The sequence below is a fragment of the Camelus ferus genome, chromosome 18, assembly GCF_009834535.1.
Source record: "Camelus ferus isolate YT-003-E chromosome 18, BCGSAC_Cfer_1.0, whole genome shotgun sequence".
NCBI lineage: Eukaryota > Metazoa > Chordata > Mammalia > Artiodactyla > Camelidae > Camelus > Camelus ferus.
In genome coordinates, this window is record NC_045713.1 from 8,425,956 (window position 1) to 8,450,618 (window position 24,663).

General features: G+C 61.4%; 3 protein-coding genes and 2 long non-coding RNA genes across 14 annotated transcripts in view; 2 read left to right on the plus strand and 3 right to left on the minus strand.

Annotated features, from left to right (window-relative positions):
* C18H7orf50 (chromosome 18 C7orf50 homolog) overlaps positions 1–24,663 on the minus strand; it is a 93,347-nt gene that overhangs the window by 36,971 nt on the left and 31,713 nt on the right. The gene's annotated exons all lie outside the window — the stretch shown is intronic.
* LOC102511494 lies at positions 6,985–15,061 on the plus strand. The gene is made up of 3 exons (XM_032459862.1): positions 6,985–7,512; positions 8,986–9,081; positions 12,636–15,061. The coding sequence occupies exon 3, from the start codon at positions 12,652–12,654 to the stop codon at positions 13,639–13,641; it is 990 nt and encodes a 329-aa protein (XP_032315753.1). The 5' UTR covers positions 6,985–7,512; positions 8,986–9,081; positions 12,636–12,651; the 3' UTR covers positions 13,642–15,061.
* Positions 7,510–8,935, minus strand: LOC116657496. Its single transcript, XR_004312615.1, has 3 exons — positions 8,634–8,935; positions 8,107–8,206; positions 7,510–7,769 (listed from the first exon to the last, which is right to left on the minus strand). It is a non-coding gene; the product is annotated as an uncharacterized LOC116657496 (long non-coding RNA).
* LOC116657494 lies at positions 10,678–20,865 on the minus strand. 7 transcript variants are annotated; one of them, XR_004312609.1, is made up of 5 exons: positions 19,484–19,548; positions 19,234–19,296; positions 19,073–19,124; positions 15,158–15,389; positions 10,678–14,364 (listed from the first exon to the last, which is right to left on the minus strand). It is a non-coding gene; the product is annotated as an uncharacterized LOC116657494 (long non-coding RNA). The 7 variants fall into 7 exon arrangements; XR_004312608.1 differs by having other exon boundaries at positions 18,473–19,124; XR_004312611.1 differs by lacking the exons at positions 19,073–19,124; positions 19,484–19,548 and adding an exon at positions 20,839–20,865.
* On the plus strand, positions 19,419–23,531 carry GPER1 (G protein-coupled estrogen receptor 1). Of its 4 annotated transcripts, XM_032459858.1 has the most exons (3): positions 19,419–19,611; positions 20,116–20,207; positions 21,291–23,531. In XM_032459858.1, exon 3 carries the CDS (start codon positions 21,894–21,896, stop codon positions 22,956–22,958), a length of 1,065 nt encoding a protein of 354 aa, XP_032315749.1. In that variant the 5' UTR covers positions 19,419–19,611; positions 20,116–20,207; positions 21,291–21,893; the 3' UTR covers positions 22,959–23,531. The 4 variants fall into 4 exon arrangements, with proteins under 4 accessions (XP_032315749.1, XP_032315748.1, XP_032315750.1 ...); XM_032459857.1 differs by lacking the exon at positions 20,116–20,207; XM_032459859.1 differs by lacking the exon at positions 20,116–20,207 and having other exon boundaries at positions 21,580–23,531.

The following is a 24,663-nucleotide window of genomic DNA, read 5'->3' on the forward strand; positions in this document are numbered from 1 at the left end:
GGGAAAATCACAAGGTATTAAAATGAAGAAAACAATACACGCACACCTGGGGGTGGGGGGGGCTGGAGCCGGTGGGCCCCGCAGAGGTAGTGGTAAGGGGAGGGTCAGATAGGGAAGCGTGAGGCGGTGCCCGGCCCCTACTACCCCCAGGTGCGCCCTCAGAGCACCTCCCAGGGCGCTGAGTATGGGTCTGCCAGGGTTTTAACCTGACGCCAAAGCTGGAAGGGCCCGCCCTTAGGACAGAGGGTCTGTAGACGGGGCCCACGGGTGATAAGAACCGACGGAGACCGGTGTGCAGCCGCCAAGTCTCGGTTGCTCTGCGCTCGGGGACACGAGGACGCTCCTGGACTGGATGCAGCTGCTTTGGCACCAGCCAGGTGCGCACAGGTGCGGTGCGGGAACACGCAGCCCTTCCTCCCACGGTCCCAGCCCAGCATAGGGGTCCCGCCCACACCGCTCCCTCCTTTAAAAACACCGAAGAGACGCTTCCTCCACCCCAAGTGTTGATGAAATTACGGCCCACGACCTTCTAATCCTCAGTTCTGAAACCCCTGAAGGCTCTAAAAACAAAGTTTTCTCAAGTTCACAGCAGACTCCTTTGGCAGCAAGCCCTGCCCTGAGCCTGCAGGCGGCGGGTTTCCGAGGGAAGAGCCGAGCGGTGACCCTGCCCCCGGCCCCGGCCCCGCCCCCGCCCCCGCGCCCCTCCCCTCCCGCCCCTTCCTCACCCCCATCCCGCGCCCCGGGGCTCCCGCGCCCCCCACCCCCTCCGTGATCGCAGTTCCCGCAGCACCTGTACCTCCGACAACCTGAAAACTCGTGCATTCTGACCCATCGGCCGGGGATGAGTGCAGCCCCATTTCTGAGGCTTCTACTGGGGCCTGGCCTCCCGGGAGGGTCAGTTACTTTTCTGCAGAGGCTGCAGGCTCAGAATCCCAGAAACACACCAGGCGCCAGGCTGGCCCCTCGCAGCCCACGCGGGGCGCAGACCCTGAAGAGGTTTCTGCGTCGTGCCGGTCGGTGAAGGGCTCCTTGTGCTCAAGGGCACAGCCACCTCTCTGCCGCTCCGGGTCCCCAGAGCGGCTGGGGGCACGACTCGTCAGCCCCGACAGTCTCAGGCCTGACCGCCCCCACTCAGACCTGCCCCAAGGGCCGTCTGTCTTGGAGGAGCCACACCAGGGCCGGTCCGCGCCTGTGACTCCCCTCGGATGCCCTGGAGTTGGCTAAGGGGGTGACAGGGCCACCCTGCAGGGTCCCTGGCACAGCACTGTCACTAGGGGAAGGCGCCTCAGGTTTAAAATAAAAGACCCTCCCCCTCTTCATCCTTTCCAGTCTCCGCTCCAGTACGGAGAGTGCCTGGGGTGGGGTCCACCTGGGCCCTTGGTCCCTGGCCCCCAGCCCAGCCTATCTTGCCCAAAGAGCTGAAGGGGCCTCAAATCACTTTTTTTTTCCTTTTCCGTTTCAGTGGCCTTGGTTACAAGCTGGCTGGTCTCTGGGGCCTCCAGGGGTGGGGTGGGGTCCCGCCTAGGCAGCCACATGTTTCTGTTCCTCCCCCGTCGCAGTGTCCACCTCTGGGGGCAGCAGGCCCCGTGGACGGCACTTCCTGCCGCTGGATCGGGGTCCCCGGTGCAGAACCCCGCACCGTGGGAGGTTCAAGCTCCCCTGCACAGAACCTCCTCTCCGTCCACGTCTGCCCATTCTGTTTTTATTTTTTTTCTTGAGTGTTTTTGTTGCCCAACGTTCTTGTGTGGCATTCGCCTCCATCCTTTCCCGGCCACTCTGGTATGCCCCACAGCCAGCACTTCAGCCGTGGACGGATCTTGGGCTGTTCAGAAGAGACTGAGGAGCTCTTTGTAGAGAGCTGAGGTGGACTGTGAACTCAGCCCTATTTTTTTTCATTTGAACAATCCTGTATTTCTTCAAATGTGTTTGCAAGATACCAGAATACAAGCTTTTCAGTACGGTCCCAAGGTCCTTAGTTTTGCTATTGACACTTCACTATAATTCTAATATCAATGCTCTTATTTTTATTGATAAACAAAAGCTCACCTACTTCACTACACTTCGTTATTTAAGATCCCAAAAGGTGCCTTTAACCTTGAGTTTCCTTCACGAAGGCTACAAATGTCACTGTAGGATCCTGGATCTGCTAACTTGGCAGACACATCAAGAAGTCAAACATTTGTTCCTTTATAAGAACCTCCCGACAAAGGACCAACAGGAGTAAATCATCAAGAGGTTAAATTACAAGTCAAGTTCTTGAATTTAAAGTCCGTCAGGATTTTTGGGGGCTTTCTTATTTCTAATCCGTTACATCTGCCCAGGTGGCCTGCAGTCCTACACACGCATCTGAGGGAGACACTGAAGAAAAACCCGCACTGGAAGGCCAGGAAGTCGTCTGAGCCTCACTGTCGGATCTCTGAACCATCACGTGTGATCTGCAGGGTGTGTGACGTGTACCAGAAACCGGCACAGAAAGTACCACAAGAAGGCCCCTCCCCTCGTGACTTAAACCCCAGCATCTTGGCTACTTCTCTGGGGGACCCCTGCACTCGGTACAGCTGGCCCCAAATGTCAATGGGCTGGACGGCGGGGTCCCCGGACGGCGGGCACTTCCAGCAGCAGCCACGCAGGAGCCACGCCAGTGGGCGGATCCTGGGCTGGGCCAGCTCGTCACACGTGGAGTCCCCCCTGCCCCCCTCCCCTGAGCCCCAGGCCCCTTCGTCGCTGCAGCTGTGTCAGAGTCTGTCACGGGCACATGACCCTCCAAGAGGATGGACAGTGCCTGGCCACACTCAGGGCTCCGGGGAGGACAGGGCCGAGGGTGTCCGTGGTCCCGGCCATCCAGCCCTGCATGGCAAGCACTCCGCCAGACTGTGCGGAGCGTGCGCATGGAAGGCGGGTCTGAGCAGCTTGCGTTCATGTCCCCCTCCTCAGCCTCCCTCCCTGAGCAGACCCCGCTTCGGGGACAGAGCCCAGGGCTCAGACCCAAACCGCAGGTGCCTGTCAACATAGGTGAGGTTATTCTCCAAGGAACCACTTAATGCAAACAGAAGTGGAGACCAGAAGAGGAGCCCCCGTGTCACCCAGTTACCGGCACACCTGCTGCAGCACCACCCCGACCCCACTGGGAGCTGGACCTGTGATGTAACCTCCCTGGGAGCCTGCTCCTCGCCAGGCCGGGGGCCCTCTGGAGGCCTGCCTGAGGCCACTGTCTTCAGCCATGGGGTCCCAGCCCCCTGGTCTCCACCACCTGGAGCCAGACCCGCCCCCTGGAAACCCCACTGGTGGTGCTGTGTCTGCCTCGGAACGACCCCCTTCCCTGTGCTGGCTGGCCCTTTACAGACCCAAAGACACGGCCAACCACGCGAGCCCCCTGCTCATCCAGCACTTAAACCAGACACACTCAGCACCAAGTGTGCTCAAACCCTTGGTCTCCCTGCCACGAGCAGATGTGGAATGGACAGCGCCAGCACCCCCAGGTGACCCGGCTGATGCGTGGAGAGCCAGGGCCGAGGAGAAACCCAGGCCTGCCCGGCTGGAGAGCCCGCCCAAGCCCCCTCCTCCTCCCTGGGCTCCTCCGACCCTGCGTCCTCTTCAGGTGCTCGGCCCAGGACTGAACTGATTCCAGGCTGTTCTGGACGCCGGGAGGTGACCCCTCGACTCCCTCCCTCCCTCAGAGGACAGGCCAATGCCTTGGCGGGCGGACCCGCCCTCACAGACCCCCAGACCTTCCGCCTGCAGCAGCCCCGATGTGCATGTGGCTTTGTTCGAGCATGGGATTAAGTCCCAGGAGGAGAATGTGCCTGTGTTGGCCAGAGAGTAGGGGGCGCCCAGAAACTGCGCCCTCATCCCCAGAGGACGTGGAGCATCACGGCTCTGGGAACTGAGGGGCTGATTACGTGTCCCAGTTTCGAAGAGAAACCCCTTGCCTGGCTCGGGGTACAGCTGCCACCTGCTGTGTGACTGGGGGGGTTCTGAGCCTGTCTGTGCCCCTGCCCCCCTGGAGACGGGGGAGCAGGAGGCCGAGCATCAGCCCCTGGAGGTGCTGACACGCCTGAGCAATGGTCGCGTTTCTCACCAGGCCTCCCTGCGTGGACCCCACGAGGGTCCCTGCTCCACACGAGGGCACCTCGAGGAGGGGGGCGCCCGAGCTGCCATGGGAAACAGACGTGGCCTGAGCGACCTCCAGGCACAGAAGGACTCAGCCATTGGCGGAAGAGACGCGATCACAGAGCTGACCTGCGAAGGGCAGGCGGGTGAGCGGAGAGGACCCTCTAGGACAAGTGAATTAACACTGGCTTTTGGGTGATGAGACGCCCCGTGCGTCAGGAACCAGCCTCAGGCCGAGCCGTGCGGAGGCTGGCGCTCAAGGGAGGGAGGTGGGGAGGGTCACGTCCACGAGGTTCTAGCACTGCACGCCAGGCCCAGCACCCTGCCCCTAAGACGTGAGGGGAGGGCTTCCCTTTTCAGAGAACGGAGTGCAAAGCGTAGGGCCCAGCCCAGGACCCAGCTCGGCCTTGGCTGGCGAGTGGATGTGACTGAGTTCTGCAGGACTCAGGGATGCGGGTGAGCCGAAGCCCGGGGGGGCGCCGGCCGAGGGTCCTGAGTGGTGAGGCCGCAGCCCCTCCCAGCACAGGTCACGGGGTGCGGGGTGGGGGCTGAGGCCCAGGGGAGCAGGAGAGGGCTGGCGAGCGGCGGCCGGAGGGGCAGGGCTCCTCATCCAGGTCACCCCCGAGGAGGGGCGTCCACAGCCCTTCCCTGCCTTACTTAACCAGGGAGCCTTCCGCGCAGCACCTCGGGCTCCTTACGGCACGAGTCTGGGAGACACTACGGCGCAGGGTGGGAGGAGTCTGGGGCCCCAGCCCCGCTGGGGCAGAGCCGACACCCCGGTGCTCACTTGGGGCCGCACATTTCCAGGCCAAGGCTCGGGCACTGTGCAGAACGGAGGCCGCGTGGGGTGGAACAGGGAGCAGCCAGGGGGAGCTTCCCTCTCAGTCGGGGCTGCCTGCACAGCGGCCACCTGCAGTGGCCACTTAGAACTGGGCACTTCCTCCCGGTGTGTGGACGGCTTAGCTGTTTCCTAGGCAAGGGGGCAGGGCTGCTTCGAAACCGCCTGCCACTGCTGTCACTGACCCTGTGAAATAAGACGCTGGCGGACAAGCGGCTGTGCGCGTCTAGGCTCTAAGCAGGATAACGGGCGACTCAGCGGGGCCGCCCCGCCTCGGGAGCAGGCGCACGCGGGGCTCCCTCCAGCGGCCACCGTGCGCCTGCGCGCTCAGGCCGGCGGGGCCTGGAGAGCCCGGGACCCCCTGCCCGGAGAGGTGGGGAGCCCCAAACAGACAGGCCCCACAGCTGATGTGGCCGAGGAGACTCGCAGACCCATGCAAGGCCTTTGCCCTCCAAACCTCGAGCCCCTCATCCCTAGGAGCCCCTGCACCGCAGTCCTCATTCCCGGCACAACTGGGAGGCCCTGCCCCTGCGGCCCACACTTCTTCCGCCCTCCCAGCCTCAGGCAGGCCTCTGCCGCCGCCTTAGGTTTGGCTAAATGTCCTCTGACTTTCTGAACTGGGTGGTCATACAATCGGGGCCCCTGAACAGGTACAGGCCTTGGAGGACTGTACAGGAACCGCTGTCACATAACCAGCTCCTCAGGAACCCGCAGCCACCTGCCACTGGAGTCCCCAACGCCCCTCGGGTCTCACGATCAGACGAGGAAACTTCTACAGGCGCGTCACGGTCCCAAGACTGTGAATAATGCTCGGGAAAACCGCCAGTCTCCATGGTGCTGCCCTGGGGTCCTGGCACCCGCCCCCTTCAGGATGTCCTTAAAGTGCCTTGTGGTGATGGCTGCCCAAGCCTGTGAGTTTCCTAAGCAACACTGAACTGTACCTTAAAACAGGTGAGTGACGTGGTATAAAACATACACTCTGAATAAAGCGGCTCTTCAACACGCAGAGGCGTCTTGGCGTCAAGACAGGAAACGACAGCACCACCCCCGCCCTGGCGTCCGCTCCCCTGCCCTGTCTGTGGGTCTGAACAGGAAGCCTGACCGCTGGGCTCACCAGAAGGACAGTGCGTCCCGGAAAGGGGCGGTGGGAGGGGGGGCCACTCCCCTCGATCCAGCTGTCACCAGTCTCCTGGCCTCCTCAGCATGAGGCTGGGGACACACAGAGAAGCAAGGCAGTGGGCGGTGATCTGGGGTGTGACTGACATGACGACCAACACTGGTCGGACGGCCCACCCCCCAGGCTGACGGGTCGGGAGGCGGCAGGGTCAGGTGTCCTGGGCTTCGTGGGTGGGAGGGGGGTGAGACACTCCAGGGGTCAGGTGCACAGAGCACCCCCTGCTCCCGCCTCCCGGCTGGTGACTTCACCTGCTCCCGCACATGCACCGAGGCGGCTGGGCCGCTGTGTGTGGGGGAGGGCGGACGCTGCAGGCCAGGAGGGGGAGCCCTGTCTTCCTGCCCCCAAACCCCAAACCCAGCAGAGCAGGTGGCCTCGGACACAGACGACCCAAGTGGGACGCAGGTCAGAAAACATCAGCGCCCGATGGGGCGGGTGGATGGCCTGGCGCTCACAGAAAGAGCCCCAGCAGTAAACGGACGGTGCACCGAGGGGCTCCAGGCAGGCCCCGGGAACGGACAAGGGCAGGCCTTCTATGGGCGGGAGGTCACCTTGTCCACCGAAAAGCCCCTGACCTTCTGTCCTCACGCTCGGAGCCGTCAGCTCATTTACTGCTTAAACAGCTGCTCTGAACACGGGCGCCGTCACCACCATCCTGCAGGGGGCGGCTGCTGCCCCCGGAACCAGAGACTTGCCCCAGGGCCTCCTGACCCCTGTGGGAGACTGGAGGTTCCAGGGAGATGGGCCTGTGGCTCTTCCAGGCGCTCAGAAACTTCCCCGCAAGGCTGGAAGGGTTCACAGGGAAGCCAGTTTTGCTAAGTCAGGCCTCTTGGATGGAAAAACCCCAGGGGCTGAGCTCGCAGGCGTGGAAGGCAGGCCAGCCCCCAAAGTGCAAGGCGGGGCCGCTCCTCCTGGGGGCCTGTCCTTCCTCCTGGGGAACGGCAGCGGCCAGGGGACCGGGTCCTCCCCATGCAGCGCCTGCTCCGCCACTTCGAGGGGCCTCACAACCGCGAGCAGCTCCGTCGCCCGCTCCTGACAGGAGGCACAGGGTGGAGGCCCACGGCCACCAGCTTCCAGTGCCGAGCAAGGCCCAGAGCTGCGGGACCTGGCTCAGACCCAGCGCGCCTTTTTTTTTTTTTTTTTTTTCTGCATTTCACATGTTACCCAGTTTCACATTCTCACAGGATCAGCAACTACAACAGCCACCTCGTCTCCCATGTCTGGAAATGGCAAGACAGCCACAGCTGTAGCCAAAGGCAAAGCGCTGACATGCTCATGGAACAAAAAAGGTGCACGACTTTCCCTTCATTTTTCTTAAACTCACGGCCGCCGCTAAGGCTCACTGCTGGTGAACGGAAACCCTCTTCCTCTTCGTGCCTCAAACTCAACGGTAAACTTACCTGACAGGGTGGGCAGGTCTCTTCAATAATCAATTGCACACACACACAAAAAAACCCTTTATGATGCATACATATCTTGTCATACGAGGTACAAAACTACTTTCACTTTTTGGTTGATTTGAAGTTTGGAAAGAACGCGGGGCCACGGCAGGCGTGGGGTGTGCCATGGAGGGGAAGCAAAACGGGCAGAGGGAGGGCTTTCTGAATGGCTGTTGGCCCATCTGAGGAGGCGGCGGAGGAGCCTGCTCTGAAATGACCGGGGGAGGGGCCCGTGAGCCTTTCCTGGTCTGCGCTCGGCGGCTCAGGGTCCGGCACGGGGCTCTGGCGACAAGCGACCGCTCGCCAGCTCTCCTCCCGCGCAGCCCACGCACGCTGTCAGGACTGGGTCCTTCCCTGGGCTCGCAGGCTTGGGATGCCAGTGGCGGGCGGGTGGCCACGGGGTTTCACAACACGGCACCTCGTCGCCCGAAAGCCGGAGGAGACCCAGGATGACGACACAGGCAGAGGCCCAGCTCCTCACCAAGCGCTGCGCGCCTCCCCCGCCTCCCCACACCCAGTGGTCCTCAAACGTCTGCGAGGCTTACCCCTGCAAGCACGCTCCAAAGCCGTGCTTGGACCCGGGGCTCTGGGAACGGGGTCCCCGGTCTCATCATCACATGACACAGAACCGCGTGGGCAGCACAGCTGTAAGAGACGTTCAAACACCAGGGTCCCCAGCAAAGCCCACCTGAGGCCCTGGGGGCGTCCTTCACCGCCTTGGGGCCTCCGTGGGCTTTCCACGGTGCTCACTCGGGACATGAATGTTGTCAGGGACCCCAGACAAGCTGGGTGCTGCACAGGAAGACCCTCAGAGTTTGGGGGCCCCCCGGCCCCCTCCCAACTCCCCACTGTTGGGGGTTGGTTTACCCTGTCCTTGGTTACTCCCTCCAAAACGCTTACTTGCCAGCTGCCCAGCCCACTCGGGGAGGTGGGGTGAGGAGGACCCCACGCAGGAAGGGTGCTTTGGAACAGCCCCCTCCCCTGCCCCCTGAAACAGCGCCCATCTGGGCCAGGCCAGGCCCGCAGGGCGGCAGGGAGGGGTCCCGGGCTCCACGTTCAGGACCCCCATTACCTGGCGTCCACAGGCTGTCGCAGGGCAGAGGGAGACCCTGGGCACCCTGAGGGGAAGGCCAGACAGGTGGCGAGCACAGTCCCCTGTGCTGTGCGTGGGGCTTCAGGTCCCGTTTTAAGCTGCAGACGTTGCCAGCTTTCTGGGAGGGGCTGTCCTGTGGACGAGCCAGCGTGTAGAGTGTGCAGGAAACCACTGGACCAGGCACACACACTACTTTTTCTGTCTGCAACTTGAAGCCAGCTCCCTTCTAGGTCAATTTGGATTTTTCTGGGTCACGTGGCCAAACCAAGTCTGCTTAAAATGCAGCGTGTGGTTTGAATGACTTAAGAGTGAATTCCTGTTTTCCTTCCAGTAAGCACAGAGCCCGGAAGGCAGGGTGAGCCCAGGGGCGGGAAGACGGTGCTGGACGGTGCAGCCTCGGAGGAGCGGGAGCTGGGTACCCCCGCAGGTGAGCCACCACCCCCCTCCCTTCTGGTCGCCTGTCTGCTTTCCGACCCCTGGCTCTCAGCATTCAGAGTGAGCCAATAGACTGGAGCCAGCTTCTCTGAAAACGAAAGTCTGTCTCTGCTCGAAGTGGGTCCCAATGGCAAAGAAAACAATCTGAAGTGACTGAGCAGACTTCTTATCCTTGTCTCTGAGGGCAGGCGAGCAGAGGCCACAGCTCTGTGTCCTGTAGACGAGGGAGGAAGCTGTCAGAAAGCAGCCAGCGCTGACTGGGTGCTGGGTTTTCCTTCCACGCAGAGGACTGGGCATGAGCCCTGCATAGGGAGGCCCCTTCCCAGCGGCGGGGGGGCTGCTCCGTGTGCCGGGGACGGGCACTCAGTGTGAGGAGGGCAGGAGGGAGCTGACCCACGCCCCACGTGCCAGGCTCACCTCATCACGAAGCTGCTGGGCGGTAACAGCCTGTCCGTGCGCCTGCTGTCACAGGCCAGGAAGTGAGGCCCTGGGCGCCCCCTCGCAGCCAGGCCTTTAGCAACTCGGGTCGGGCTGGGCCTGGGTGGTGGCTCACCCAGTCCGCATGGACCTTGATTTAAGGCCTGGGGCCTCCCGTTGGCTGCCCTGTCAGCTCGGGAGAGGCCCGAGTGGTGACCGCAGGGCGGAGGAGTTCCCAGCAGCAGAGCCAGGCGGGACTCGAGGTGGTGCTAGGAGGGCCAGGGATGATGTGGTGGCCCTGCCAGGAGGCACTGACCACAGTGACCAAGGCTGGGCCCCTCAGGCGAGACCACAACCTGAAGCAAACACTCTAGGACGCCACTGTCAGACACGGTCCCCCAGCTGGCACAGGAGGGCAGCATGGCCTGCCCGCACCCCCATCAAGACAGTGCACACGTGCTGTTAAACGTGCGGGTGCGGGGCGGGCGGGGGTGTCAGTGGCACTACGGTAATTACTGCAACGACGCATCTGTGCGGAAGCGGGGAAACGCGAAATGGAGCGAGTGGCCCCGCTGGACCTGGAGCTCGCTCAAAACAATACAGGTCTGACCAGACAGCACCGAGTGCAGGGGAGGGCGGCCACCACGAGACGGCGGGACGCAGCCAGGCCTGGACGCCGGGGCTGGGAGGGGCTGCGAGGACCACCCACACCCACTGTGGACCCCTGGGGCCACGGGGACCGGCCCTTCTAACTCCGGTGAGGCAGAACCCGCTTCCTAGAGCCACTCTGAAAACTATTTAAGGAGCTGCAGCAGAGAACACAATGTTCTTGAGGCTCTGGCCCTGGGAGTCCCCAGGGGATCTGGAGGCTGGACCTTGGCAGCCCTTTTGTGTAGTTGAGGAAGGGCCCCAGAAGCCCTGGTCCTTGGCCTGAAACTGGCACCAGAACAAGATGGAGGCCTGTCCTCCCAGGAAACCCTGAGCCTCAGGTAAGAACCTCCATTTCTGCTGGAGCAGCGCAGGCATCAGAGCTCTCGGCTGGAAGGCAGGACAGATGGCCGTGCGGGAAAATGCAAGCAGTTTCATGTGAAGTTAAACACTTACCCTGAGGACTGGCAGACCTGCTCTGCGTGCTCACCCAAGAAAAGAAAGTGCTCAAGTGAAAACTACATTCAAATTCTAAAAAGCAGCTTTATTCATAGAGTCAAAACCCCAGCGTTACTCAAACGGAGGGGTCATCCACACAGCAAGTCCTGCTCAGGGGTGAGAGGCCAGCCCTCCGCCAGGGCAGCATCACAGTGGGTGCCAAGAACAGGTGCCTCACACGCCCTGGACATCCACGGGGGTAGAAAGCGGACCACCAGGACAGGCACCGGGGTTCTGGGGTGCCCTGCGTGCAGTGGGGCTTGTGGGGCTGGATGTCCAGGCCCCTGGCCCCACGGTCTAGGAGCAGGTCTGGACGTCGCTCCATGACTCTCACCTCAGCTGGAAAGTGGTATCACACGTGTACCTGCTTCGTGCGGAAAACCAAGGTCTGAGCAAACCTTCACACAGAAGGTGCTCCGACCTGTGCACGTGGGGGACACCCCATGCGTGGGGACAGTTTGTCCACCATGGCCCCAACTCCTGGGAGCCTGTCTACTCTCTCCTCTGAGGACCCCCAAGTCCACGGCCTCCCACCAGACAGCTCACACCGTGGGGGAGGACGACCCTGTGAAGCTGGAGCCCCTTTCGCCCCAAGGCAGGCCTGGCCTGGAGAGAAGCACTCAACTCGGCGAGGAGCAGGCGAGGGCTTCCGGTCGGCAGAGTCCGGGACGCACCCCGGGCCCAGCTTGGACTCGCGCCCTCCCTCCGGCTGGCTGGGCGACATGGGGCATGGGGCCCGCCAGCACATCAGGTCACACCCACAACTGGGTGGCCCCTGATAAAGAATGCCCCAAATGCCACCAGCAAGGACAAGGGCGTTTGCTCCAGAAGGCCTGAAATGCTGGCCAGCCTGAGGCTGTTTCCAGCACCAGGGTCAATGGTTCACAGCATCTTCTTTCCAATTGGCCTTCATTAAAGAAACACTCCAACTCACTTTCTCTCGGTCTGGCCACCAGTCCTAGGTCTGAAGTCATTCAGGGAGTCACTGACCCCTGAGCCCCGGCAGGTGGAAGACGTCATGACTCCCTGTGACACACAGGCCCCGCCACCCCCACAGGCTGGCGGGACGAGAGCAGGGTGCGCACGGGCACGGCTCTCCAGGAAAGCAAGCAAGCAGCCGTGTCGCAGCAGACACAGGTTAGTCAGTGTTCATGTGGCACACGAGCCTGCCACACACACGTGTGCTGAGACAGCCAGCCAGAGGAGCCACAGCGGACCCACGTCTGCACAGACCCCCGCCCGCTACCCATGGTCACCGTGCAATGGAGCCGGCCTGGCGCAGAGTGAGGACGAGCCTTGGCACACCCGCCGTAGGCTGGGGGCCCATCCCCGGCAGGGGAAGCCACGCCCGCCTTTCAGCGTTTCATTAGGTCTGTCCCCAGTTTTTCCTGCTTGCAATGCCTTTGAAAAAACAGCAGTGTGGTCTCCCAGCCTCGCCTGCTGTTTGGCTGAAATCTAAGGAGGGGGGGACATGTACACAGAAACGAGATTTTTCCCGTGGCAAGGCCGGGCCAGGAGGGCTGAGCCCTCGCTCCTGGGCTCCAGCTCTGAGCAGAGTCCCCACAAGTGGGCCAGAGCTGGTGACACCTGCAGTGTGGGCACTAGCGGCTCCCCTGGAGGGCAGGGGCCTGGGTGTGGAAAGCAGGACAATGGGCTCAAAACGGAAGCCCTAGCCCTCCTGCCTGGACACCCCCCACGGAACCCTGTTTGGGAGACAGGGGCCTGGCACACACCTGCTCTAGGGGTGGGACGGGGAAAGCGGTTTGTCAGCAATGGGGGGAGGGGGTGCTAGAGGGGTGGTGTGAGGAGTCTCCCCAGGATCCACCCCGCAGGGAAGATGGCTGTTAACACCACGCCCCACGCCCCCACCCTCTGCAGGAAAGGGGGCAAGACCCAGAAATATCTTTAACGAGGTCCCAGACTGTCCCTAACCCAGAGGGCAGCCTGACGCTAGGCCCATGTCCCCCGCTGCTTCTGTTCCAGGTGGGACCCGGCCGAGATGAGCGCCCACAACATGTCCTGGATCCGGTACCCAAGCCGCGTCTCCATGGCTGTGGAAGAGGTCATAGCCACGCAGAGCGTCGTGTCCAGGTGCACGCTTGTCTACATGGCACTGTTCCTCCCGCTAAGCCTGGCGGCCGGGCTCTTCAACTTGACCACCTTTGTCCGGGGCCGCGCCAGGCTGCAGGGCCTGGATGCCTGCCTGGCGGACCTCACCGCCACTGGTCTGCTGGTGACACTGCTCTCGCTCACAGCGATTGGCCGGCCGGACTACCTGGCCACGACCCACCTGGGCTGTGCCGTTCTCTCCCTCGTGTTCAACATCTGCTACTTCAATGCGCAGTACGTGCAGGTGGCCATGCTCTCCGCGTTCCTGCTGCAGCGCCCGTCCTGCCTGCGCGCGGCCCCCCAAGGGGCCCAGAGGCCCGCAGCCAGCCTGGCCGCCATCGGGGGCTGTGCCATCTGCAGCTCCCTGGGGGTGGTGGCCCTCCTGGGCATGTCCGGGGAGCTTTACGAACCCACTCTGTGCCAGGTGGACCCGCTGACCGCCTGGCCCGAGTACGAGATCGTGAAGGTCAGCCTGGGCCTCGGGCTGGCCCTCGTCCTGAAGCTTGTGCTCCTCACCCTGCTTGGCATCCGGCGGGCTGGCTGGGCGGCTCCGCCCCAGGGTGACGAGGGCTCAGCTCACTGCTGGGTGGTTCTGGCCGTCACCCTGGCCTCATTCGCCTGCCGCCTCCTCTACAACACCGCACTTGTCCAGCGGGCCTGGCTGAAGCTGCGGAGGGACATCGGTGCCCCCCGGGATGAGCTGCTCATGAACCTGGCGGAGCTGGCCCTGTTTGGGGAGAGCTGTGCAATTGCCCTGGCCACCCTCCTCCTCCACCGGCCATGCAGGCAGGCCCTGCTGAGCCTCCTGGAGCGGCTCGCCCAAAGGTGCCGGAGGAGAGAGGCCGGCAACAACTTCTCCCTGAATAGAGTGGGGAGTTAAGTCGGAGCCCCTACCTCCCAACACAAGCCACACAGGCCAGTGAGGGCCTCTTCCTGGCTCTGCCGAGACTCAGAGCGGCTTGCTCAGAGTCAGCAGGGATGACGGTCTGTCTGGGAGGCGCTTAGAAACCAGCTTGATGGTCAACTCAGTTTCTGCAAAAGCGAGACAGCTCAGCCCAAACCAACACTCACACCTGATGGAATGAGGCTGGAGGGGGCAGGTGCTGGCAACACACCTGACCCAAGCGGGAGGTTCTAACTCGTCTGCCAGCCGGCACCTTTCCCTCGCGCCAGCTGAAGGGCAAAGAGGGAACCCTGAAAATAGAGACGTTACTTAGGTAACTTGATGGCCACACTATACTCTGGCCCTAAATGGCCAGGCTGGCTAACTTACAGCACGCCAGAAAGTGGGGGCAGTGCAGACGTTTCCAAGCGCAAAGGCTTGTTCTGTCTTCAAAGGTACCAACCCTGGAGGTCTGAGGTCTGGTCCCCATGACCGGTGGACAGGGGGTGGCCGTCCCGGGTTGATCAGTGAAAAGTGGTTTCCAAAGTCCCAGCTGTTCCGTTTGACGTTACCTGCAGAAAGTGAAACATCAGGGCGCAGAGCACGGTGATCAGTCTCATCCCATCTTTGTCGTCAGCTCTATGTTGAGGTTCTCTTGGTTGCCTAGAGCAGGGAGACGTGCAAAGGAATGGCATCCCTCTGGCTGCATAAAGCCTACACCTTTAATAGTTAAAAAAAAAAAAAAAAAGCAGCTAAGACCTTACTTTTTTAGAGCAGTTTTCAGACTCAGCAAAATTAGGAAATTGCCTGTTTGCCTCCTGCCCCGAAACACGCACAGCCACCCTCTCAGGGGGGTGCGACAGCCCATGAGTACGTGGACACGCCACTGTCGCCCAAGTCCTCGGTGTAGATCAGGGTCCACCCTGGGTGCCGCCCATCCTGTGGTTTGGACAGAGGTACAACGGCGTGCGTCCTTCACTGTCCAATCAAATGGGAGAGTTTCGCTGCCCTAAAACCACCAGCCCTCCGCCTGCTGCTTGACCCTGACCCTCCCGGGCGCCCGCCGGGCCTCTCGCTGTCTCCACAGGTCTGCCGTCTCCAGGCCACGTACTAGAATCACAGAGCGGAGCCTGGTCAGGCGGGCTGAGGCCACACACTAAGGTGCAGCTTGGAAGCTCGCTTCTCTCTAGTGCTGAGCGACACTCAGGTGTTGCGATAGCTTCTATTGTAGTGAATATTTTAATGTTAATCTGCAACCTGAAGAACAAAAACACAGCTTTCTAGTGTTCTCAGTACTGAGTACTTCTCAGTACTGATGTATTCGCATTCCTTATTTGGAAGGAAAGCGATTTGGACCTTAACAGTCAGGTGGCTTCTGTAATACGCCATTAAAACACTCAATGCTTTTTACAGAGAACCCCCTTCTACGACTTGTTTACTCGCATGTTCATAAAACCTTCCTGTGGCCTCTGTGCAGCACGCCCAGAGGAGGGCCTGGCGTGTCCCCGCCCACCTGGGCCAAGCCTGGGGCCATGTGGGAAGGCCGCTTCTTCACGGACCGTCACTGACTGCTAGACGCAGGCCCTGAGTTTCTTGCTGAGAACTTTAAGGAGCACTGAAGTTGGCTCGGGAGCGTGGGTTTCGATGAGCAGGCTGGCTGGCGGCATTCTTTGCAGAGCTGTGTTTGAGCCTTGTCAGCCGGGGTCTGGGGTCGCTGTAACATTCAGGTCCTGTCCGGGGCCCACCTGTCATGGTGAGTTCCATGAGGGTGGGTGAGGGCAGTGCCCAGCCCACCGTAGGCTCCTCAGAGCCGCCCCCAGCTTGGCGGGGGGACACCTGTGCTCTGCAGGCACAGGATTGGCCCGAGGTTCCAGGGGCGGCCACCCAGACCGAGGTCTGGGAGCTCCTTGTCAGCGTGGCTGCCTCCCTCCAGGACTGCCCGCAGCCTCCGAGAAAGCCCTCTTGTGCCCACACCCCCACCCCGCCCCCTCGCAAGGGGAATGCCCCAGGAAGGCAGGTGGGTGGGTCTCACACCTCCTTTCAGCAGAGGGAGCCTCACTTCAAGCAAGCGCAGAGGTAAACAGGGCTGCTCTTAAGGCAACAATACTTCAACAAAAAACAATAAACAAAGAAAATGGGCTGCTCTGGCTGGAGGGGAGGGTGAGGAGACAGACCACAGGGAGGTGGAGGGGGCTCCCAGACCCCACTCCCCGGCCCACTCCCCCAGGCGTCCGTGACCACGGGACCTCAGGGAGCCATGGGAACATGCAGGCTTCCTGGCAGCGGGAGGGCATGCACTCCAGGAGGAAGCCTGCATGACCCCCGGGCCTAAAGACAGATGAGAACTGACCGGGTGGGGTGAAGCCACTTCCCAGGGCCCCTCACCTTTCCCCAAGGACACTGCTGGGGACCACCAAGGTGGGGCTGGGACACAGACTGCTGGCATTCTGGAACATTCCACCCATAAACCCCCAGTGCCGGGCAGCCCCCCCAGGCAGCCCCGTGTTCTGGTGGCCGCCGGCACATCCTGCTCGGAGAGTTTGAGGAACCCGGCAACAGCCAAGAGGGCCCAGCTGCTGAACGTCAACACCAGTGAAGCTGCGGGCAGGAGACCTGGGGCACTGAACCCGCCCAGGACCCACAGGCTGTGCCCACGCTTGCACACGCACAGGACCGGGATGGAGCCCACAGCACAGGCTCAGGTGGCGTCCAGACAAGCTCAGTGAGGGACACGCCAGGCGCCGCCCTCCCCCCACAGGGCTGCCAGGCCCGGCACGCAGACACCACCCGGCAAGAGGCTCCGGTGGAGCACAGCCCTCGGCCAGGGCATTCGCGAGGGGCCAGAGCCCTGGCCCAGGACCGCCGGGGCACTTGGTCAGCCTCACGCGGAAACAGCACCCTCCTCCAGGCATAGGAGGGTGCACCCTGCTCCCCCGACTCTGGGCATCGGAGAGAAGGCACAGACACCGCGCGTGAGGGGTCACCGCTGCAGAAGCAGCTTCTCTGAGGGCGCCGGCCCTGCCCCTGCCATGCAGCTGCGCAGGCTCCTGGCTCCCACAGCTGGAGCCTCACAAGTAAACCAAATCTCGCCAATGCTCCTTGCACACTGGACTGACACGAGTGCCCAGGGAAGACAGAGAGCAGCTCCTGGGACCGACTCTGCTCACAGCTGATGGGCAGCACGGGACTGAGGAAGATCTGACAGCTGTGCTCCACTCTGCTCGCATCACCCACGTCATGATGAACACAGGGGCGCAGGAAGAGGGGATGAGGCCCAGGGCCACACGGCATCAGTTCTGAGCGTACCCACCGCACTGCGACCCACGGGGGGTTCCCACTCCTGGAGGGGAGGGCACAACACAGGCCTGGAGCCTCAGCTGCACTCGGAGAGCGGCTGGGCTGCGTTTGCAAATTTAAACACGTGGAGGCTGATCATCTAGGGTTCCCTGTGAGGAACCCAGGCACCGCGCTCCATGGAGGTGCCCACTCGGGATGGTTGGGCCGACGTGGCAAGTGCTGGTGTGGAGACGAGACCTCCGGCTCAGAGTCTGGGCAGGTGGGCCAAGTCCCAGCTCTGAGGTCCTGGTTAAGCCATTTCTCTGGGCTCCGTTTTCCCGGCTTTAAGTGGGAACAGCAGCAGCCTCTAGCTCTCGGGAGCTTCCCGAGGATCCCCGAGGTGGTGGACATCACACACCCACCGCAGTGCCCAGCTCGGGGTGAGCACTTGCTAGGAGGTCTTCATGCTCTACACAAACCTCCAAGAGTCCTCTCGCCCCTCTCCCTGCAAGCACCAACCAGGGTTCAGCGGACAAGCCCCCAAATCGGGGTCCCGGCCCTCACACCAAGCAGCCACATGGGGTCGATCTCCTTAACCACCTGGTGCTCTGGGAAAAAGTGGGGCCCCATGAGCTCGCAGCCCCAGCTCAGTTCTGATTCTGAGCCTCAAGCACGAAAACCAGGGTTCCAGACACAGGACCACGGGCCCCAAGGTGCATCAGCAGGGAACAAGGGAGTCGCCAGCAGGACACGCAGGGCCAGTGGCACAGCCACAGGCTGGGCTCCTGTCCGGGGTGGGCAGCTGTTCTTCGAGTGACGGGACTTGGATATTTCAGGTCTGAATTTTTGTTTTGCTTATTTATTTATTTAACTAGAGAGGAAGTTGTACTTTCTCATGACTCATGTCTCTCAAAATGGTGTCTCCGGCATTTTTAATGCTCAAATCATCTTGAATTTTGGAGCTGGCCAAAAATAGGTCTAAAATCAAATCAGCCTCATTTATGTCATTCAAATGTTTAAAAAGTGAACAGAGTAGAATCACAGCTGGAAAAAACCAAGAGTATTAATATTTTTCCATAAAAAATTCAATATAGTATTCTCTGTTAAAACGTGTACAACTCCCAGAACGCGCACCCAACGCTGTCAAATCACCAGCACTCAGAAGGCCTCCTAGCCCACTGGCACTTGCTCATGGCGGAGCTGAGGGGCCCAGGCACTGAACTGTGCCTGACAGCCTGTCCCAGCATCCAGCAGCTGTGGGGTCTCCTGCCACGACCGGCCCCACCCACAGGAAAGGCACAGGCTGGCCCACCCCCAGCCCCTCCCCCCAGGAAGGGCACCAGCCAGCCCAGCTCCCCCCAATCCCCCAGGAAGGGCACCGGCCGGCTCAGCTCCACCCCCACTCAGGGGCACATGCTGGCTCAGCACCCCCCCCCCCAGGAGGGGCACAGACCAGACCAGCTCCCCCCAGCCCAGGAGGGGCACAGGCGGCCCAGCTCTGCGCCACCCGCCCCCGACCCGGAAGGGCACCGGCTGGCCTTGTGGAGCTCACTTGGCAGCAACCTGCTTCATTCACGTTCCATCATCCAAAGACCACTCAGAGCTCAGTCTCACAGCTTCAAAAAACTCCAAAAGGTAGAAAGACACCAAGAGGAAAATACGAGGTGGATTAAAATGCAACGTTTAGGAAAACCACACGTCTTGTGGCAGCTGCCGGGGCACCGCAGGCCCGCTGGCCTCACAGACCCACACTGCACGCGGCTGGGACACCTTGGCCCTTGGGGCGGGGCCAGCCCGCCAGCCTCTCCAAGCCGATGGTGAACTTCCAACCACCAGCAGGGGGGGTGCTTGGTCAGTCAGCACTGGGGACCGAGGGACTGGCTTATCCTGATGGCACAGCACACAGGCAGGCAGAGAGCAGAAGGGCGGTGGCCAGCAGGGACAGGGCCTCTTGGTCAGCACCCGCCAGCCCGGGCACTCAGGTGGTTTCAGGAGCAAAGGGCCAGGGAACTGAGACAGGCAAGCTGGGGAGCAGGGTAACCACCGACTCCTAACTCATCTGCCCCAGTGCCTGCTATTCTGGGGTTCAACTTCCTTCTACAAAGTTCTTGTGAAATTTCTAGGTTAAGTTCTCTACATATAATTCACACACCTCCTGTCTGAACTTCTGACTTTCCGTGTTTAGTCTCAAAGGTGGTCCACTGCTAAAACAAGCAAGAATATTTAAGTTTCAACAAAGGATGATAGGCTACTATCCAAAAGATAAAACAAGATCTGTTTACCATCCCTTCAAACTTAAAAAAAGGTTCCTACCAGTGGATGAAGCAGAGCAGTTAAACTGGAGCCTCCAGGAAAACACTCAGTGGGCTGAGCTCCCTGCAACGGCACAGGAGAAAAACAGCCGGCAAAAAAGCGGTTAACGCAGGCCTTCGGGGAGGCCGCCCAGCGCCTATAAAGGCTGCCGCCACCGAGGGGCTGGCCTCTCCTCTCCTCTCCTCTCCCGCTGGCCCAGGGCTGAGGGCTGAGGGCTGAGGGCTGAGGGCGCCGGCAGGGCCCTGCTCACCAGTCTCTGCCCTCTTCTCCGGCAACCCTCGAAGGGCCCCACTCTACCCCAGGTCCAGAACCCAGGCCTCCGCTGGCCGGCAGCACACCCCCGAGGCTGGCCGAGAAGGTCTGCGCAGAGCGACACAGGTGAGCACGTCCCAGGTTCGGGGTCCGCGTCTGGGTCGGTGCCGGGATGGAGGTGGGGGTGGGGACAGTCTGGCTGGGGCGCAGCACAAGGTGGCGGCAGGCGGAGCAGACGTGGACCAACACGGGCACCCTCAGCGTGACTTCAGGGAGGGCGGCTCGTGTGAAGGCCCTCTTTATAACGCAGGCCCAAAATAGCACCATCCGGCTTTTCTGTCAGGGTTGCTCAAGCAGGGTCTGTCTCACTGCGAGTGCGTGAGGCCGCTGGGCCCTGCCCGACGGCCCGACTCCACTCACTGGCCCAGCCTAGACGCCCGCTGGCCTAGAGGGCGGCAGGTGGTTACCACTCCGTCACAGAGACACGCACCTGGTGGCGCTGACAGCGGCGGCTCTCTGAAACAAGATGACCGCCAGCGCTTCAGTGCTCACCTTCACAGTGAGTTCAGGGCCAGCTTCCATGAGGGAGGTGTCAGCGGTGAGGGTTACACCAGGTCCTTATCTTTTCAGACCATCATGAAAACAGTGTTTGTCAAGGATCAACAGACGCATCCCCACGGGGAGGAGGAGCCCGTGTCTGCCCAGCACAGGGGAGGGAGCAGGTGCGCCGAGGGTCTGCCCACCTGTAAGCTTTCCACCAGGAAGTCTGAAACTTTCCAAAGTGCCCCCACTTAAAGAGTGAAACAGATCCTCTGCGTAGTTTCCCCAAAGAAATTAAAACACAGAGGCTTTAAACATTACAGGTAGAACCTGAGAACAGCAGCATTTGTGTGGTTCAAATCAGTATCACCTACGAAAGATGAAGAACGCAAAACCACCAATAAAATCCAACTTATCGACCCCAGCAAAGCAAAGGTTGCTGAATCTTTTTAAAGTAATAACTGACACCAAGCTCGTGATTTATCATTTTTCTTTTCCTTCCTTTTTTCCCCAAAGCGGTACTTTCAAGCGATAGGTCAGTGAGTGTCTGGTCTGCGTCAGCAACACCTTGGCCACGACCCCTAACGACCTCACAGGAGAGGTGACGCTTTCCCAGTGGGGTCGCCAGGGCTCCTCAGGCCAGCAGAGCCCATGAGGGGCCGGCAGCAGCCCTTCCCCAGGTGCCGGTCGACTCCGTGGGTCACCTCTGGGGAGAGGATGCAGACGGCCAGCTCCCGGCCTCGTGGTCCAGCCAAGCCCATGAAGGGCCAGAGCACCGGCCCATCAGAAGCCGGTCCAGGAGGATTTCTTTACCTGCCTCCAGGTCCCAGTTTCTAGACTGCAAACAGCAGCAAAAAAAAAAAAAAAAAAAAAAAAAAAAAAAAGAAAGAAAAAGGAAAAGAAAAAAGAAAAAAGAAAAAAGAAAAAAAAAAGAAAGGAAATGATTTTACAATAATTTGTCAAAACATGGAAAAAATTTTAATATTATTTCCTAAAGTAATTACTATTTTTATTCCTTACGTTCTCTTTTTCGTTTCATATTATGAAAAAAGTTTCACTTTCGGCACCCAAACTTAGGATTAGCAAAAAAGCTCCCTTTCTGATCCATTTGATTGTCAGGAAGAGGCTCTTCTCCCATTCCCACAAAGCGTTCATTCTGCTCACTTGCGCGCTCTCGCAGAAGCCAGCCTTCCCCCCGCCATCCGCCTTCTCTTTCCGACGGCGGCCGAGACCAGCTCACCTCCTCTCCTGACCAATCCCGACAGGTTTCCCAGGGCCTCCACGCCACGTCCACGTCCTCCACCAGCCTGCACCCGCTGTGCACGAGGAGTCACATCGGCCTCCACTCAGACAAACGGCCCGGAGCCCTCGGAGGGGAAAAGGGGGTGTTTTCTGACCCTCCTGCTTTGGCTAGGCAACAGCCACCTGTCTGAGCAGAGCGGACGAGGCCCTGCCTTCCCCACGCCCCGCACTGCCTCGTAGCCCTGCGGCCACCCCGCCTCGCTGGAAGCCTTAGTGACGCGGAGCCTGTGCCCTCTGCTCTCGCTCCCCCAGGTGCCCAGCGTTAGGAGCCCCGAGGACGTAGCAGCTGCGCCCCAGAGGCCAGGTGGACACACGTGCCCCCCGCGCAGACACTGTCACCTCCTCCATTTGCTCAACTTTCTGCAAATCAAACTCAAATTGCGCAAGTGCCACCTGTGAGCAGCCGCGACCTCACAGGTGGCTGGTGACGTGTCTGGCTCACGTCAAAGAGCCCCACCTTTCCTCCTCAGGATGGACTCACCATTGAACAAGGGCTTCTGGGAGCCCTGCGGCAAATCCTAGGGCCCCGCGCGAGGGGACGAGGCGCGAGCCCCGCGCCCGCCGGCATGGAGACGCAGCCGGGCGCCTACAACGGCAGCCCCGCGGGCCTCGACCTGCCCCGGGCGCTGGCCAACGGCTCGGGCGCGCTCTCGGAGCAGCAGCAGTATGCCATCGGGCTCTTCCTCTCCTGCCTCTACACGGTCTTCCTCTTCCCCATCGGCTTCGTGGGGAACATCCTGATCCTGGTGGTCAACATCCGCTTCCGGGAGCGGATGACCGTCCCCGACCTGTACTTCATCAACCTGGCGGCGGCCGACCTCATCCTGGTGGCGGACTCGCTCATCGAGGTGTTCAACCTGGACGAGCAGTACTACGACCTCACCGTGCTCTGCACCTTTATGTCGCTCTTCCTGCAGATCAACATGTACAGCAGCGTCTTCTTCCTCACCTGGATGAGCTTCGACCGCTACCTGGCCCTGGCCAAGGCCATGCGCTGCAGCCTGTTCCGCACCAAGCCCCGCGCGCGGCTGAGCTGCGGCCTCATCTGGATGGCCTCCGTGTCCGCCACGCTGGTGCCCTTCACCGCCGTGCAGCTGCAGCACACAGAGGAGGCCTGCTTCTGCTTTGCGGACGTCAGGGAGGTCCAGTGGCTGGAGGTCACGCTGGGCTTCGTCGTCCCCTTCGCCGTCATCGGGCTGTGCTACTCGCTCATCGCGCGGGTGCTGGTCTCGGCGCAGGGGCACCGGGACCTGCGTCCCCGCAGGCAGAAGGCCCTCCGCATGATCTTCGCCGTGGTCCTGGTCTTCTTCATCTGCTGGCTGCCCGAGAACGTCTTCATCAGCGTCCACCTGCTGCAGCGCCCGCAGCCGGGGGCCGCCCCCTGCCAGCAGTCCTTCCGCCACGCCTACCCGCTGACTGGCCACATCGTCAACCTGGCGGCCTTCTCCAACAGCTGCCTGAACCCCCTCATCTATGGCTTTCTCGGGGAGACCTTCAGGGACAAACTGAGGCTGTACGTCGAGCAGAAAACCAGCGTGTCGGCGCTGAGCCGCGTCTGTCACGCTGCCCTGAAGGCGGTCGTCCCGGACAGCACCGAGCAGTCAGAGGTCAAGTTCAGCAGCACCGTCTAAAGCGGGCAGGGCTGCAGGATGGCCAGGCGGACACCGCCCCCGAGCGCGCTCCCAGGACCCCAGCCCAGCTGCCCCGACTTTGCTCGGCTCCCAGAAGAGCCCCGCCTGCCCCGGTCACACCGCGGGTCACCAGCCTGCACACCGCACACGCCCATCCCGTGGAAGAGGTTTCTGCCGCCTGCTGGGCAACAAGAGCAGAGGAGGGGGCACCAAGGTGAAATGTCTTAGTTTCAAGGTAGATTTCCCATAAATCTGCCGTTTCAGGGAAAAAAAGCAGCCTGGAGACGAGACACGCTCCACTGCTCTGAGCTGGATCCGGCCACACGCAGACCCTGAGCCAAGGAGGAGGATACCTTCGTTGACGATGTCTCTGCACCACTTACAAGTGGGCGCCCCGCCGAATGTGGACAAAGCACGCGGGCGGGGGGCAGGGGGGCGAGGAGTCGCCTCTGCAGACACAGCAGGACAACGGTGACCGATGGGAAACGCCCCGTCACAGCGTAAAAAGGAGGGAACAGTGAGGACTCTGGGAACATTCAGCCTCTATCAATAAAATGGAGTCGTGTGTGCCGAGTCTTCTGCGTTCTCTGCACTGCTCCCCGGTGGGGCAAGGGCGGGGGGAGCTCACAGGGCCCTGCAGCAGCACTGCCCCCTCCTCACAGAGAGAAAACAAGGCCCCTCACCAGCCAACAGCTCCTGTCTGAGGCCCGGGTGCTCCGGGCACCGGGAGACGCCAGGGTTTGTGCTGCACCATCTTCGGGCACCAGATAAGCTTCATCGCAGGCGCACCACACGCCCTCACTTCTCCCGGAGGCTCAGCGGCGCCAGCTTCAGCCATGGCGCGTGCAGGAGCTCAGGGCACTCCCTGCGCCGCAGGGGCGGGCTGGGGGCTCCGGATCCCAGCGCTGACACTCCTCCCGCCCACCGGCTCTGCTCAGGGAACCCACCTCCCCAGAAGCACAAGCAAAACAGGGCCCAGCTGCCTGGGTCTCCACACGGCAGGGCCTCCCTGGGGAGGACACCAGGCAACGCGTTAAGTGACAGGAAATGAGCCATTTTTAGTTTGAATAGTTTTTTACGGGCGCAAATCTCCAAGAAACAGTATCTGCCCCAAGTAAATATTTGCCTTTACCAAGTGCCGCCTCCAGCGGTTCAAGTCCCACTTCAGACGGAAACTCCCAACTCTCAGAGGAAAACTAACAGGCCTGCCGGCGGCCCCCACAGCACGCCCCTCCCTGCAGCAGGGCTGAGGGCCAGCGTGCCTCTGTCCCCCAGAGCCCCCGCGCGTCACCAAGCACACAGACAGACACCCCGTCTTCTGGGGGGCTCGGAGGCGCCCTCCCCTCCACACCCGGAGCCCCGTGACATGGCCCCCCCTCCTGAGCGCTGCTCCTCGGGGTGGCTCTGCCCCAGCACAGGGCCCCGAGAGACCTGCTGGCCTGGCCCAAGCACTGTGGCCTGCAGGCCAGGACAGGAGCATCTCACTAGACAGGTGCTGTCAGTAAGACCCCCTTCCGACCTGGCAACTCCAAATCGCAGGAGCCCCCGCACTGAGCACGCCCGACACCAGGGGTTCTCAAGCAGGTGCACTCCTGCCCCAGCTGGGAAGGTGGTGGCGGGCAGGGAGGGGAGACGGGGGTGAGGAATGAGGCCTCATCCTGGGCCCTCCGACAAGCCCAGCAGGTACATGTGGCGATGCCACGGG

Coding starts and splice junctions, on each gene's coding strand:
- LOC102511494 (XM_032459862.1), top strand. CDS start 12,652: ATGAGCGCCCACAACATGTCCTGGATCCGGTACCCAAGCCGCGTCTCC.
- GPER1 (XM_032459858.1), top strand. CDS start 21,894: ATGGAGACGCAGCCGGGCGCCTACAACGGCAGCCCCGCGGGCCTCGAC.